This window comes from Anopheles stephensi, chromosome 2, assembly GCF_013141755.1.
Source record: "Anopheles stephensi strain Indian chromosome 2, UCI_ANSTEP_V1.0, whole genome shotgun sequence".
In the NCBI taxonomy this organism is placed as follows: Eukaryota; Metazoa; Arthropoda; class Insecta; order Diptera; family Culicidae; genus Anopheles; species Anopheles stephensi.
Window position 1 is genome coordinate 26674545 of NC_050202.1, and position 14849 is coordinate 26689393.

The 14849-nt window shown below is 49.5% G+C and overlaps 5 protein-coding genes across 7 annotated transcripts; 4 read left to right on the forward strand and 1 right to left on the reverse strand.

Moving 5' to 3' along the window:
* Positions 1 to 1447: 1447 nt before the first annotated feature.
* On the forward strand, positions 1448 to 2830 carry LOC118505958 (inosine-uridine preferring nucleoside hydrolase-like). The gene is made up of 2 exons (XM_036042492.1): positions 1448 to 1574; positions 1700 to 2830. Exon 2 carries the CDS (start codon positions 1745 to 1747, stop codon positions 2684 to 2686), a length of 942 nt encoding a protein of 313 aa, XP_035898385.1. The 5' UTR covers positions 1448 to 1574; positions 1700 to 1744; the 3' UTR covers positions 2687 to 2830.
* Positions 2831 to 3094: 264 nt separating this feature from the next.
* On the forward strand, positions 3095 to 4901 carry LOC118505961 (ADP-ribosylation factor-like protein 1). The gene is made up of 4 exons (XM_036042496.1): positions 3095 to 3417; positions 3576 to 3792; positions 3872 to 3983; positions 4062 to 4901. The coding sequence occupies exons 1-4, from the start codon at positions 3414 to 3416 to the stop codon at positions 4269 to 4271; spliced, it is 543 nt and encodes a 180-aa protein (XP_035898389.1). The 5' UTR covers positions 3095 to 3413; the 3' UTR covers positions 4272 to 4901.
* Positions 4806 to 8544, reverse strand: LOC118505959 (DNA polymerase delta catalytic subunit). 3 transcript variants are annotated; one of them, XM_036042493.1, is made up of 3 exons: positions 8386 to 8544; positions 8215 to 8329; positions 4806 to 8141 (listed from the first exon to the last, which is right to left on the reverse strand). In XM_036042493.1, the coding sequence occupies exons 2-3, from the start codon at positions 8283 to 8285 to the stop codon at positions 4934 to 4936; spliced, it is 3279 nt and encodes a 1092-aa protein (XP_035898386.1). In that variant the 5' UTR covers positions 8286 to 8329; positions 8386 to 8544; the 3' UTR covers positions 4806 to 4933. The 3 variants fall into 3 exon arrangements, with proteins under 3 accessions (XP_035898386.1, XP_035898387.1, XP_035898388.1); XM_036042494.1 differs by having other exon boundaries at positions 8215 to 8310; positions 8386 to 8534; XM_036042495.1 differs by having other exon boundaries at positions 8393 to 8522.
* A 295-nt stretch (positions 8545 to 8839) lies between these two features.
* On the forward strand, positions 8840 to 13611 carry LOC118505962 (palmitoyltransferase Hip14). Its single transcript, XM_036042497.1, has 4 exons — positions 8840 to 10388; positions 10453 to 10615; positions 10684 to 10803; positions 10874 to 13611. The coding sequence occupies exons 1-4, from the start codon at positions 9171 to 9173 to the stop codon at positions 11233 to 11235; spliced, it is 1863 nt and encodes a 620-aa protein (XP_035898390.1). The 5' UTR covers positions 8840 to 9170; the 3' UTR covers positions 11236 to 13611.
* Positions 13612 to 13718: 107 nt separating this feature from the next.
* On the forward strand, positions 13719 to 14495 carry LOC118505964 (transmembrane protein 14 homolog). Its single transcript, XM_036042500.1, has 2 exons — positions 13719 to 13918; positions 14031 to 14495. The coding sequence occupies exons 1-2, from the start codon at positions 13843 to 13845 to the stop codon at positions 14291 to 14293; spliced, it is 339 nt and encodes a 112-aa protein (XP_035898393.1). The 5' UTR covers positions 13719 to 13842; the 3' UTR covers positions 14294 to 14495.
* Positions 14496 to 14849: the final 354 nt, after the last annotated feature.

The window sequence follows — 14849 nt, forward strand, 5'->3', positions numbered from 1 at the left end:
GGGGGTAAAGGGAAGAGCGATTCCGATTCCGTGCAAATATGTTCATTTATTATGCACAGGAAACCAAGGCGCACGGGTACGAACAGCTCATGCTCATGCTGCGATAAAAATGGATGATATTAATAGTATCGCTAAGGGGAGAGAGAGAGCAACAAGAAAAAGAAATCGGTCATAGGAAAAGTAAGTTGTGTGTTCTTGCTGTTTTTTTGTAGCTGTTTTAATGTTGTGTGTCATAGAGCATCGGTGCTATAAATAGATGGCTTAAGTGTATCCTGGAGCGTGCTGATCAAGAACGGTTCCCTAAGACCTTTTTCACGGTTTGTCTTGAATCAGATTGATCGATGTGAGATCTGCTCGGTGAGTTTAAGCATATTAAACTCCTGAAGTTCTACTGTCATCTCCACAAAACAACAATCAATAATTTCATATAAATTCTGAACATCCCATTCCCACACACTCGTGAACACGAAAGAAAGTATTCGAGACATGGTGCGAATGGCACATGGCGTCAGACCCCAAACTGGTCAAGTATTGCCTCTTTTCGTCAGAAGCCGTCACGAACTAGCTCACAAAAGGGGTACGGTAGAAAGATAGGAAGAAGAGATCGTTCGAAATTGTCCAACGTCTCGTGAAAGATAATACCCTCGTGCGCTGTTAGTGTGGCCTTGGGCGGATTTTATTGCAAAATTATTCCAATATTTAGGACATCTCGCATGCGATAGAACTTCCGCGGGAGGTGATGGACACTTTTTACGACTCGGCGTGGAATTTGATGGCTACAACCGTGTTGGTTTGTTTTGTTCAATCGCGCACTTATTGGTCCGTTAGGTGAGAGCGCTGGCACGGATGTTGTCTGGTTGTTGACTTTGGTAACAAAGTATTGGCAGATCTTCCTCTAAGGGCCCTGTGTCGCCCTAGGAGCTCCGAGCGTTCAGGTGCCTCCAAACTTAATCTCCTATCTCAGCTATCTCAACTGAGTCTAGGATCTCCAAAAGCTTATCTGCTTGGGGCCTCTTTAACCATTGATCTGTCGCTGCTCTTCCACTGCTCTTTTTCCTTGGATCAAGCTGCTCCAGAGAAAGTTGCTCTGTAGCAAATCCGAAGTAGATCCAGGATAAAAGTTGGAGTAACTCAATAGCCAAGGGCGTTAGGTCTTGTTAAAAAGTTAGGTGACTCGTGGCCATTCGTAGTTCGATGGGGATCAGCTATATACAGCATAAGATTACATGACGAGGATAATTGACTTTTTTTCAGATGATTTAATGAACTCAGCGACAAGTCGACCCACAATATACTATCAGAAAATATTAAAACATACTAAACGTTTCTCGCATATGGAATCCGCATATTCACCACTCACCACACTATTTCACCTCAAAACCAGATTCTCCGAAGAAGGCATTGCTCACAGGGCATACTGTCAACTGTCAACATTGTTGTTTGCAAACATGCTTCGCTCGCCAAACGGCGGTAATACAAAACCAAACAAGTAAACTAAAAGCTCAACAAAGAAATCCCTTCACAACTAGATCACTCGTGCAGTTGTTCTAGTTCACCGTGTAGTTGATAACGAGGTAAGCGCACTGTTTGCGCTTCCCTAATCCATCATCTAGCGTTATCTGAGTCTCTCGTAACCTTTATCAGCAAGCGACCAATTGGTGTGCCGTTTCAAAACGAACTCTTCTCTTGGCAAACACAGATTTAACAGCGCTTGAAGCAGATTGTACACCCCAATTGCTGAAGAATGGCCCTACCAAGGAAGGTAATTATCGATCTGGATGTCGGAACGGACGATGCGTGGGCCCTTTGGATGCTGCTGAAGTGTGAAAAGTCGTACGGATACGAGGTGATCGGTATCACGTGCGTGAACGGCAACACAACAGTGAACAACGTGGTGGAAAACACACTCACCTTGCTGACCGCGATGGGCCGTACAGATGTGCCGGTATTCCGGGGTGCTGAAGAACCACTGATACTTCCGTCGGAAAAGAAAGATGTCAGCAGCTTTCACGGCGTAAACGGGCTCGGTGACATAGACTTTGGTATTAAGGCCGATCGGAAACCGCTTCAACAAGAGCACGCAGTTAGTGCAATAACACGTCTGCTCCAACAACACAAAGGACAGGTCGATTTGATTTTTGTCGGTCCACTTACGAATCTGGCACTCGCCATGAAGCTTCAGCCGGGCCTGCTAAGCATGGCTGGACAGCTGTACATCATGGGTGGCAATCGGCATGGCGTCGGAAATATAACGTGGTCAGCCGAGTTTAATTTCCACACCGACCCGGAAGCTGCTCAAATCGTACTTCAAAAGGAGTACTGTCCGGTTACGATTGTGCCGTGGGAAACGTGCCAAAGACACGCGATCCCCATGCAGTGGCGTATGGAAGTGTTGGGAGCAAACGAAGAACAACCCGTACTGCGCATTCTGAATGCAGTCGAGCAAAAGACGTACGCTCAGCGAACGCATTGGATGCCGTGCGATGCGTATCTGGTAGCTGCGTACGTGTTGCCGGGCTGTGTGGAGAAAGCACACCTGTACTCAGTGGATGTGGAGCTGCACGGTGCACTAACCCGTGGACAGATGATACTGAACCACAAGCTGCAGGGAAATGGCCACGTGCGTATCGTTGACGATATCAATGAGGTAGCGTTTAAAGAGCTTTGCTTCAAAACAGTTGCTTGAGTGGGGAATGAATTGGATACACCGGTTGCTGTATCATCCCGATGTGCCTTATGATGTAGCCTTATACTCAATGCTTTTATTTGTATCAGTTTCCCTTTACATAGTGACTATGTAGATGAGAATAAAAATATTATTTTAAAAAGACTTCGTTGGATTTTTGGTTTTCAAAATCATTACCAATTTGCGAAACGTTTCCATTCAACATTGAAACGTATAGAGCGCAAAAAATTCTAAAATATGAAAGAAAGCGAGAAGAATATTTACAACCATTAACGACATCCATTTAAGTGATTTTTTAGCTTTCGAAAAACATAGCTTTCACTGTTTTACCGTCTACTACCTGTCAAAGTTGTTTACCCGTTGCATCCCCCAAAACTGTCTACTGTCAACCCGCGGTTTGACATTTACACGTCAAACATGCAGATGTCAAATATTGGATGATTTTTTTTCGCCAGCAAATTTGTGTCTGACTCGTCCGGTTTTTTGTATTCCGTATTGTGGATATTTTTACGGGACTTTATCTGTGCAAAAAATCCCCCAAAGCGTACGCGATTCCAGCGACTCGGCTTTTCCTGTTCCGGCTCGTAGTGATAGAACGACGGAAGCGGCCACATACAGCACGAATCGGCACCAAACACACCATATTTCCAGCCCCAATCGCGGTTGTCCCTTGTTGACACCGTACGTGTGCAGCACACAAAAACACACAGCAATCGGAACGTGAAGAATGGGTACGTCGGGAAGGCGGTGTCTGATAACAAGGCAAGGCAGGGCAGGAGCAGACGACCCTGCCTGCCAGCCTTGGATTTGCGTTGCCCGAGCGAGAGTTTTTGGGGGGGTCTAGTGTGTTGTTGACACTTTCTTTCTTTTTTTTCTCTCCCGCACGCAGGCGGACTGTTCAGTTACTTTCGGGGGCTGCTCGGGAGCCGGGAGATGCGGATACTGATCCTGGGGCTGGATGGCGCCGGTAAGACGACCATACTGTACCGATTGCAGGTGGGCGAGGTGGTGACCACAATACCGACGATAGGCTTCAACGTGGAGCAGGTGACGTACAAAAACCTTAAATTCCAGGTGTGGGATTTAGGCGGACAGACCAGCATACGGTAAGCAGGAGGTGTTCGGGTCGCGATAAAGGGGAAGAAAAACAGACTAATGTTATCTCGATTTTCCCCGCTTTTCCAGACCATATTGGCGCTGTTATTACAGCAACACAGACGCTATTATCTACGTAGTTGATTCGGCAGATAAGGATAGGATAGGCATATCAAAAGACGAGCTACTATACATGTTAAGGGTAAGGATGCATTCCGGATGGGGCCATGCCAAGTGCCTGCAAAACTGTGTTCATTGTTTCCCCCCATCAACCCCGCAGGAAGACGAACTTGCCGGAGCCATACTGGTAGTGTTGGCCAACAAACAGGATATGGAAGGGTGCATGAGCGTGGCGGAGGTGCATCAAGCGCTCGGGCTGGAAGCTCTGAAAAATCGAACGTTCCAAATATTCAAAACATCCGCGACCAAAGGAGAGGGCCTCGATCAGGCGATGGATTGGCTGTCGAATGCGTTACAGGCGCGGAAATAGCTTCCGCTAGGGTAGCAGCAGTGCAGTGGAGGCAGTTTTCCTGTGGCGATCACAGCCCCTTCCCGTTACTACGTTCACTTTTCGTTCCGCCTCACCGTTTCTGCAAACCCGTGAGTGTGCGTGTGTGTGCCGAGTAGTGTGTGGAGAGATTTCTGTAGAGTACGCTACATTCTAGGTAAAGCTTTCGTAAGCGAAAAGCGATAAGAGGGCTATTGGGTCCTTCCAAGTAGCAATATTCTTTCTACTGATGAGCACAGCGATGTATAGCCGATACATTGCCAGCGCGAGCCGGTGACGATCGGAAGGTGTTCCGTACGAAAAGGGAATTCCCTCAGCATAACGCTTTCTTCTTATCTTAAGCTTACGGATATGAAAACAAAAGAACGATTCCTTCACGTGCCCGTGTGCCAAAGAAGGAATGAAGCAAATATTCAGCAATACACCAACTTCATTTCGCATTAGACGTACTCTCCTTCCCACGAAAACACTCCAATCGTGCAAACGGAACAGCAGCACAGTCGTCACCCGGGTTCGTTAGGTCGAAGAAAGCATTAATTTTATATTTAAAAAAATGTGTACCATTAAAACAAATATTATACAAAACAAATGTATTAAGTTCTCAAGCGAACACACGCACCGTGGGCCGGTTTTATTGAGCTTGCTCACCACGACGGTACACCGAACCGGGTCACGCGCTTCTCCTGCGTTTCCAGCTCCATCTTGATCTTGGTGCGCATGTAAAAGATGGGACAATCGCGACTGGTGCAGATAACTTCCTCGTGCAGCGAACCTTGGCACCGCTGGCACTCCGTCCACAGGCGACAGAACCGATCCTCGAGCGTACGTTGCGCGGCCAGTTCCGTCTGGTACAGGGAAGCCTCGTTCGGGGCACAGTGCTGACAGAGCGCGCGACCCTCCTGTCCAGCCGCCAGCAGTGCTTTACACCCCAGACAAGCGTCCCGCTTCTTCGTAAACGCTGCCAGTGCACCGACCTTCGACGTGACCACGGAACGTGTCCGGGTGTGATCACCGCGGAGAAGAATCGATTCCGCCTTCTCACCCAGGATAGGCTCAAAGATGCGCAGCAACGGTTTCGATAGCTGGTTCTCGAGATAGTAGTTCGCATCGATCGGTATGCAGTTCTCCAGCACGTAGATCGGATCTTCCGCTTTCATGTAGGCGGGCGTGTTTTTGGCCGCCGCTATCAGCACGTACGGCACACGATCGCCCAGCTTCGGTGCATTGCCCGGATCGCGCTTTTTCATCTTGTTTGCCAGCTCAACGTGCGCCTGCTTCGCGGCGTAATCACTCTTCGCGAGCTCCTTCGTAATGACCAGCTGCGAAATGTCGATCCGATTGCAGAGCAAATCGGCGATCGTTTGCTTCGCATACTCGATCGCCCCGTCCGGGTTCCGTTCGATCAGCAGCTTCTGCAGGCAATTGTTCATCAGATTCGCGACGAGCGGAGAATTGTCACGCCGCACCGTTTCGATACCCTTACAATCCATCTTGTCGTACCTGTCCGGGCGGGTAAAGTAAAGCCCAGCGTAGCGCTTCTTGTTGATCAGCAGATAGGGATAGTAAACCTTCTCGAACTCAAGCTTGATCGGTTTCACAAACTTGGCGCTTACGTAGTCGGCCGCCTCCTTGCCCAGCTCCATGCTACGCTCGAGCGTTTTCACGCCGAAATTCACCATCACCGAATCGGTATCGCCGTAAATGACGACCGCATCGTTCTCGTACCCATGCTCCACCGTGTACCGCTGCTCGACTTCCTGCTTCGTTTGCTCGATCATCGTCCGCCCGTAGGCCGTGACGGAGCCGGAAATTTCTAAGCAAGGAAGCTTTCCCACCTGGGCACCGGTAAATCCGTACACCGAGTTGGCTGATATCTTCAGTGCGAGCTGCCGGCCATCCAGCACGGATCGCTTGAATGGGTCCGTTTCCACCTTAAGATCGGCCTTTGCGCGCTTACGTGCTGCTAGGAGAGATTCTAGAATTTCCGGCAAAATTCCTTTCCGAACGGACGACTTTACGAACACATTGTTGGCCGGTGTGTGCGTTAGCTGGTCCGGGCTGAGGCTCAGCTTGTCCTTCATGTTGGGCTGGACGAGCGTCGTGTAGCAGAGATTGTGGGCCATCATGATGCTTGGGTACAGGGAGGCGAAATCGAGCGTCGAGATGGGATTGGCATAGTAGCCACGCTTCGGTTCGATAACGGTCGCTCCTTCGTACTGTTCTTCCGAGCCGGAGCTTTGATAGGATGGGATCAGGTAGCCGGCGACCTTCGATTTGCGCAGCAGTTGGCTCATGACTTTGATCTGCTGTCCGCGCGTTAGCAGGCAGGCCAGCGGGACACCGGTCACACGTGCCATCTCCATGTAGTTCACGATGCACATCAGCTTGTTGAGAAGGCGCAGCGGAAGGTAGGCATCCTTGAGACAGTACATCGCCAACCGACGGCGCGTCTGATCGCTTTCGTTCTGCAGGTCCGTGATGATGCTGTGATGCACGTCCTCTTTCTGTTCCTGCAAAAAGTGGTAACTGACCGCGTTCAGCGTGTACGAGCGTAGTTTGTAGTCACGCAGCAACACGAACAGCAAATCGAACGGTACGCGGCCCTCGAAGTTGACAAATTTGTTCTCCCGCCGGCCCATCTGTTTCGACTGTATGACGGTGTCCTTGATGACGGACCGGATGTTGGTGACGCGCCCGAGATACTCAAAGTTTTTCACCTTCAGATGGCTGGCACGGTTCAGCAGGTACGGTACGTCGAAGTTGTTGATGTTGTACCCGGTGAGAATGTCCGGATCGAGCTCGCGCACAAAGCAGGCCCATTCGCCCAGTAGCTCCTGTTCCGTGTCGTAGCTAAGCACCTGCGCACCAACGATCGGTGCGCACGCTTTCAGGGTAAACACATTCCTTAGGAACGGTTCCTGTTCACCCTGGCGGATGACCATGTTGGCGATCTGGATCACTGGATCGTGCTGTGGTTCGGGGAAAATTCCTTTCCTCCCGGCGCACTCGATATCGAAGCTCAGAATGCGGAACGGTGCCACCTTAGCCCACTCGCCTTCGGGTTCGTGAGCGATGAACGCGCTGAACGCTACATCCACCTCGATCTGGCAACGGGTTTCCGGTGCCGGATGTTTGCCCTTCTGCCGGTAGCTCCATGTGCCGGGGGGCAATTCAATCCAGCTGCACCCGACCACACCGGTGTCCACCATAAACCGGATGTCGAAATCGATGTTGCTTTCGTACACACGGCAGTCCTGGAAATCCATCGATGGCATCAGGTGCTCCCGTTCCAGCAACCGTTTCACCGCCGCAAGCAGCTTCGGCAGCGTCACCGTAACACGTATAAACTGGAACAAATCCTCCCCGTTGTAGCCCATGATGGACTGCCGTTCCACCAGCTCCACATCCAGCACCGCCTCCTGCACATTATCCTTGTTCGAGCGCATATCGTGCAGTACGGCTTTATCGAGCGCGGCACGGAATTCTGGCAGGTGAGCTTTGGTGAAACCACGCGGTGCTGCCACGTACAGGTAGGGCAGAAACCCGTGCACGTGCGCGCACACCGAATTGCCTTCCATCGTCACACCGAACATACGCATAATGGGAATCGGACCAATCTGTGCACCGGGCATACCGGCCATCGGTTGACCGATGTAGTTATCGATATCGATTTGCTGAAAAACGAGCGCATCTTTACCGGGATCGAGTGGGACCGGTTCCGGGCGACTCCATTTCGCGCAAGTGTTTTCATTCTCGGGCCCTAGCCCGATGCGGGCGGTGTCTGCATCGTCGTCCAAATTGGCCAGCTCTGTCTCGAAGTAACTTTCGAACTCTTCCTCATCGTCTTCGCCGCTGTTATGGATTACGAGCGGGGGGGGGACTGTTAGTTTGGGGTACTCGATGCGGAATGATCTTACCGGCTTACCGGAACTTTTTCGGTCCGCTGGAAGATGGTGCTTCGTTGGGTTTGGTGAATGGTTTACGCTTTGAGTTCATCTGGCAGCCGGCATGTATTGACACTCTTCAGCAGGAGCAAGAAACTGGATTAATGGAGGAAAGCTTAACACACAGAACACATGCGGACGCTGTCACTTACCACTTACACCGTTGAGACAGCCTTTGAAGTACAAAATACGATGAAACGGAGCAGAACATTCACCTTTCAGCACATCAGCATACAACACCGGGCTTGGACTCTATTTTGCGCGCGATCCGAACTGACACAAGCAGCGATGGCAGTTTATTGTACGTGTGTGTGTGTGAGTGCGTGTTTATCTATTTGAAAACAACAGTTGATGTATAGATTATTTGAAATTACGCTCTTTTAAATCCCTTAGTCAGATTTTCTTGAGAAATGCTAGTTCATCACTTTATTTTGATCGTTTACGTATGAAAATTGTTCTTCTTTTTATGTAGGACACACACTTCAAGAAATAATACCTATTTTGTCTACCACGCGACCTCCTAGTAATTGCAAAATTCGTTCTTTGTTGTTTTTTTCGTTCTCCAACGAAAACACTTGTCAACAAGCTGTCAGAAGTGTCACAATAAGCAAGAAGATGAAAAAAATCGAAATTTGCGGATTGATAAAAAGTGCGATTAATGATTTTATAGTTTTAAGAACACCAACTATTTACTCCCACTGAACAGTGTTTTTTCGGCCGGCGGCAGAACGGAGAACGGAATACGCCCAGGGGGGCAATTTATCGGTTGAGTGCGGTGGGTCGGAAGTAATCGGCCATCGGTTCAAGTTCGCTGAGCGTGAAAATATATTAGCTTCTAGCTAGTGGCAGCAGCAGCAACACCATCATCGCAGAGACCCCTCCTTGTGGCTTCATCGCGCAGGAGGTCCTGTAACGGGTTGGCCGCACCACGGCAACAATGTACCAGAGCGCTTGTAGTGCAGCCGCCGGCGGTTGCTCGGAACCGGAGCGCCACGATCGGGATGGGTTGATAACGCACGAAACGGCGGTAGCCCCGGTCGAGCACGACTACAGTGGGTTCGATATCGTGAAGGCAACACAGTACGGTGCGATAGCACGCGTCAAGGAGCTCATCGAGGCGGGCTGGGATGTGAATCAGCCGGACAGCGAAACCGTAACGCTGCTGCATTGGGCGGCGATTAATAATCGTAAAGATATCATAAAATATTTCCTCGATAAGGGTGCGATCGTGGATGCGGTCGGGGGTGAGCTGAGCGCTACACCGTTGCACTGGGCCACACGGCAGGGTCATCTCGGTGCGGTGGTACTGTTGCTGGCGGCCGGCGCCGATCCGAGCCTTCGCGATGCGGAAGGCTGTTCGTGCATTCATCTGGCCGCCCAGTTCGGGCACACGGCACTGGTGGCGTACTTTATAGCGCGGGGTGTGAATCCCGATTTGCAGGATCGCGGTGGCATGACAGCGTTGATGTGGGCAGCGTGGAAAATATCCGCCCTCGATCCGGTCCGATTGCTGCTGACGCTGGGCGCAAACCCGAGCCTGGCGGATCACACGCATGGCAACACGGCACTGCACTGGGCCATCCTTGCGCGTAACGCAACCGCCATCAGTACGCTGGTGCTGAAGGGTAAGGCAAACATGGAAGTACCGAACCTGCGTGGTGACACACCGCTCACGATGCTACAGCCGCACCTCGGTTCGATTTGGATCGGTTCGAAGGTGTCCGACCGGATCCGGGAACTGACGCAACAATCGCACCGACGCAACCTGCTCGTACGCCTGACGCTCGACAAACGGTTCCGCTGGTGGAGCATGATAGCGACCCCGTTTCTGGTGTTTTATCTCGTCGGGCTAGTGTTCTGTGCCGACACGCAGATCATCATTAAGATTTTCCTGCTCGCCTGTCTGTACAGTGTGTCGTACACGATGGGGCAGCATCTGTTCGACGAGAATCTGATGGCGTTGCTACCACTGAGCGTGTATATGGCCACGAAGCTGTGGTTTTACGTTACCTGGCTCACGTACATCGCACCAACCGTATCGTTCCTCGCATCGATGGCGTTCCTTGCCTGCAGTGCAGGGCTGTGGGTATGTTTCCTGAAGTCTTGGCGCGGCAATCCGGGCGTAATTCAGCCGACACAAGAACAACGGTTTAGGGTAAGGAGGATGCCGGCATCGAACCGGCTAGGTAGATCATTGAAATGTGTTTGAACCATTTCAGACCATCATTGAACTTTCCGAGCGTGGTGCAAGTGGATTTGAACCGTCGGCTTTCTGTTCCGCCTGTCTAGTCCGCAGACCGGTACGCTCGAAGCATTGCTCCGTGTGTGATCGATGCGTTGCCCGGTTCGATCACCATTGCCCGTGGGTTGGCAACTGTATCGGTAAGATTGATTGCGACACGCGACTTCAGACGATCGATACCGTCATGCGAACTGTTTTCTCTTCGTAGGTGCGAAAAATCACAAATACTTTATGGGCTTCTTGTGGATGCTTCTGATCATGTGTGGCTGGATGCTGTACGGCGGGTCAAACTTCTACGTACAAACGTGTTCCGTCAACATGGACGATGGTAAGAGAGATGATTGTTGTGCGGGAAGGATAAGGACACGGTCATCATTTGTTCGCTCTCCCACCATTAGGCTTATGGTCCGCACTGCAGGCGATCGGGTCCTGCAATCCTTGGGTCGGTTGGGTGATGGGAAACGCGCTGCTTCACATGTCCTGGGTCACGGTGTTAACGATCTGCCAGAGCTACCAGGTCGTGTGCCTCGGTATGACGACGAACGAGCGTCTGAACCGTGGCCGATACCGGCACTTCCAGGCCAAGGGTGGCAAGAGCCCGTTCAACCGTGGTCCGCTGAAAAATCTGTTCGATTTCCTCGAGTGCAGCTGTTTCGGGCTGGTGCAACCGCAACACACGGACTGGATGCAATTTTTTGAGTTTGATAAGCACGTCGAACACGAGCCACTGTTGCGACCCGATAACTTTCAGTACGTCTGAGTTAAGCTCAGCAGCAGCAGGGCAGCCGTTCAACCCGCCGACCGGCAACCGGAAGTACCGGAAGCGTCCACCGAACCCGGAGCGCGAGCTGGCAACGTTGCTGAGGAACGAAACCATCAGCACGATGCTGAAGTGTGGCCGAAAAACGAAACTGTACTAGTGGCGTCCGCAGCAACCGTCAGCAAGGTGGCTGCGGTGTAGAAGGGAAGGGTTTACCGGACGTACATTTGCGGCATTTCTCCTCGCTTCTACTGGTGTACAGTGATATCCTTGTGTTCCTGCATTACTACGCAGCCTGCCCGGCACGCCTCGTCCAGTGGCGCATTTTTGTTTCAAAATACGCTTTCAGCTGTCTGATGTAGCCAATCCAGTTGGCATGAGGTTTTCGTTTCTGTATTCTGAGGCGCTGCCACTGGTCGAAAGGTACAGTTTTGGTGTGCGCTCTAGTATTTGTATTTCGTTTTCCTATAATTTTAAACACCGTAACACGCGTAAGAGGATGAAGTGAACAAGGCTTTAGATAGGAGTTAAGAAGATTGCGGAGCAAAAATCCCGCGTAAGAAACGCTTAAAGTGAACAGAACAAACCGATAAATACGAAACAAAAAAACACACAGACACAAAACAGCATACCAATGAAAATCACCGCTATCAAATATGAAACAACAAAGCGTACAGCTTCGGCTTGTGGCCGATGTGAGGGCGGAAAGGAAAGTTAAGGATGAGTTGCGGGAGGTATAAGGCACACAAGTTAGTAGCATTTAAGAAGAAGAAAAAAAACCTATAGTGGGGTTCGCTAAAAAGGTTCGTCCCCCAAAAAGGGGTTGGAGTAACACACACACACATACATACACACACCAATGCAATTATCGATGAAAAAATAGTAGTTTTTCATCAACTAAGCTCCAATTCATTCCATGGATCATATGTGTGAAAATAGCAAAGCGCGGACGCAACCTGAGTGTAAAGTAAAAAAAAAAAGAAAAAGCTCGCGAAAAGGGCGACGATGATGATGATGATGAAGATCACAACAACATTAGACGTAGCAGTAAAATTACCAACATTTGGAACGATTTGTATGTATGTAAACGGAATCAAAATTGATTGCATTCAATATCCCACTACCCACGTCCCACGTTGAAGGGACATTTAAAAAGTCCGTGGTGTATAAAAAAAATTGTTTCTGTCAATTTTGTCATCCTTTAGCAAAATCCGACCAGGACAGAAGGAAGCAAGGATGTAACAAAAAAAAAGTGAACTATCGAATCGATTCAGGCGAATCAAGCAATAGAGTGTTCTTTTTTGTTTATTTTATTATTTCTCTTTCCAACCATATTGACTATTGAACTAAAATGCACGTGTAGATAGTGTTAAAAGAAGAAGAAAAAAAACTTTACCGGGCGCTAAACAAACCAACAAAAAATACCAAACCTGGCGCTCGCATGTTGTTATGCTAAACGTATAGTCAGAAAGGAGTGCGTGTGCGTGAGTGCGTGTGTTTGAAAAAGAGGCCGCAGGCTAGAGGGCTCTTTTTGCTTTAGTCAAATGGTTTGTGGCGTTTGGGATTTCGTTAAGCTAATATCATTAAGAAACGAGCATGGCAGCAAAAGGGTGTTTGTGTACGGTTGTCCCTTACCGGAACTTTACCTCTTCCATTCATCCTTATCATTATCGTAGCGGAAGGTTTAGCGGTGTCTTCTACCGATAGGCGTTAGCATTCAGGACAAATGTTTCGCAAAGCAGGGGCAACGTACCTCCAACCGTCCCAATTAAGTATATGAGTAAAATACTTTCTATGACTCCAGCACGATTAGCTTTTGCCCCGATCAGACAAGCGGAAATATTGCAATTGCATTTCGTAACTTTGCACAGTATCATACTTCGTACCGCTTTAAAAATAGTTTTCCTTTCTTAATCATTCTAGTCATACCGTAGCAGAGAACAAACGCATCTTGTATAATCGAACAGAAGGAACAGAACATAGTTAAGGCAAGGCTAAGGTGAAGAGATGCAAATTCTTCCAAGTAGCATAAAATGAAAGCTTCTTGCTTGTTTTGCCTATCGTAAAATGTACACTCCTTGGTTCCTTTCGGCACAGAAAAGAAAAACATGGAACGATCTAGCCCACAATTTGGCAGGTATATCATACTTACCATTTAAGCACACTCACACGCGCGGCCCATTGCAGCCACCGACCGATGGAGCAATATAGGACGGAGTGAAAAAAAAATGGCCGGACGAAAGGACAAATATAGCCGTATTTAGCGATAATATGTAATGTTAACCACAAACTTGAAGTTCCATTCTTCTATCGCACACCCACAAAGCACAGGCAATACTATTAAAAAATGATAATAGATAAAGAATCAATAACCGAGACGGGCTGTTACATTGCGCAAAGAACGGAAAGAAAACGTCCAATTCAAAAAAAAAACGAAACGTCTTATCGAACGCATCAGACGTTTGACGCTACTGACTGACAGCAGCTGCCCCAGCAGGCGGATGGTGGAAGTTTATTTACATACTTTCTACCTCAAAACACCACCACCGAATACGTGTGCGGCGTGTGCGGTATTTAATTACGTTTGGTTTCCCTCGTCCTCCAGAAATGCCGGTTGATGTGCTTGGGTTTGCTTACGCCGCTACGGTGGCCGCCGGTGGTATCGTCGGGTACGCGAAAGCAGGTTCGTACGCACGCACGCAGGTGGATGATTTCGCAACTTCCACGGTCTGCCGCCGCCCCCGATGCCCGATTGTGCAATTTTCACCTTCTAAAACATTTTCTTCCCGCCACAGGTTCGGTCCCTTCGCTAGCGGCCGGTCTTACGTTCGGTGCACTGCTCGGCTATGGTGCGATGCTGTCCTCGAATGAACCGCCACGGCCCCTGCTCCAGATCGGTACGGCACTGGTGCTGGCCGGTATGATGGGATCGCGGTGGGCCCGCTCGGGCAAGTTCATGCCGCCGGGTCTGATCTGTGTGATCTCTTGTGCAATGCTTGCCCGCGGTCTTATCTACCACAACCGCTATCTACCGATGATTGGTGCAAAACACGACTAAGAAGAGTACCTTGGCGGGTGTACACCCCCTCCCCCGGGCGGTTTGTCAAGGTCATACATGCATTTATGCAACGCTCCCACATTCCACCGACCGCCGGTAGGTCGTGCGGGGTCACGGGAGAGCTTAAAGTGACAGTGCGAAACAGTTCGAATGAATGGTGATGGGAATAGCGTTAAATAAAGCTCTAGTTCTTTATGTAAAAGGAGGGTACAATTATATTTCTTATCGAAAGAATGAAGTCTCGGAATTTACTTATCGGAACAACAAAATGCCTCTTCTTTCCATGCGGACGATGTATCCTCTCTCCATGTGCAGGAACGGTTGTCCGGTACCATTCTCATGACATGTTAAGCTCACCATGAGTGTCTGATTCGCTGTACTAGTATGTAGTTCCTCCAACTTCGTTTGGCACTACGATCTCTAAGTCTCAGTCTCATCCTGCAACAGCTGACTTCCATGACTCGATTATACCCATAGCCAGCTATTCATTCCTACGTACCTGTAGACGTACTGGGCTTGTGAAAGACCGGTGCAGGTTTTTGTCTGGTTGCCCATC

What these genes read in the sequence shown, in the direction of transcription:
- LOC118505961 (XM_036042496.1), top strand. An exon ending in GGCGGACAGACCAGCATACG is followed by an intron (nt 3,793 to 3,871) that starts GTAAGCAGGAGG and finishes CCGCTTTTCCAG; the next exon opens with ACCATATTGGCGCTGTTATT. An exon ending in AGCTACTATACATGTTAAGG is followed by an intron (nt 3,984 to 4,061) that starts GTAAGGATGCAT and finishes TCAACCCCGCAG; the next exon opens with GAAGACGAACTTGCCGGAGC.
- LOC118505962 (XM_036042497.1), top strand. Translation starts at nt 9,171, where the DNA reads ATGTACCAGAGCGCTTGTAGTGCAGCCGCCGGCGGTTGCTCGGAACCG. An exon ending in CACAAGAACAACGGTTTAGG is followed by an intron (nt 10,389 to 10,452) that starts GTAAGGAGGATG and finishes GAACCATTTCAG; the next exon opens with ACCATCATTGAACTTTCCGA. An exon ending in GTGGGTTGGCAACTGTATCG is followed by an intron (nt 10,616 to 10,683) that starts GTAAGATTGATT and finishes TTCTCTTCGTAG; the next exon opens with GTGCGAAAAATCACAAATAC.
- LOC118505964 (XM_036042500.1), top strand. Translation starts at nt 13,843, where the DNA reads ATGCCGGTTGATGTGCTTGGGTTTGCTTACGCCGCTACGGTGGCCGCC. An exon ending in CGTCGGGTACGCGAAAGCAG is followed by an intron (nt 13,919 to 14,030) that starts GTTCGTACGCAC and finishes TTCCCGCCACAG; the next exon opens with GTTCGGTCCCTTCGCTAGCG.
- LOC118505958 (XM_036042492.1), top strand. Translation starts at nt 1,745, where the DNA reads ATGGCCCTACCAAGGAAGGTAATTATCGATCTGGATGTCGGAACGGAC.
- LOC118505959 (XM_036042493.1), bottom strand. Translation starts at nt 8,285, where the DNA reads ATGAACTCAAAGCGTAAACCATTCACCAAACCCAACGAAGCACCATCT. An exon ending in AGCGGACCGAAAAAGTTCCG is followed by an intron (nt 8,142 to 8,214) that starts GTAAGCCGGTAA and finishes AATCCATAACAG; the next exon opens with CGGCGAAGACGATGAGGAAG.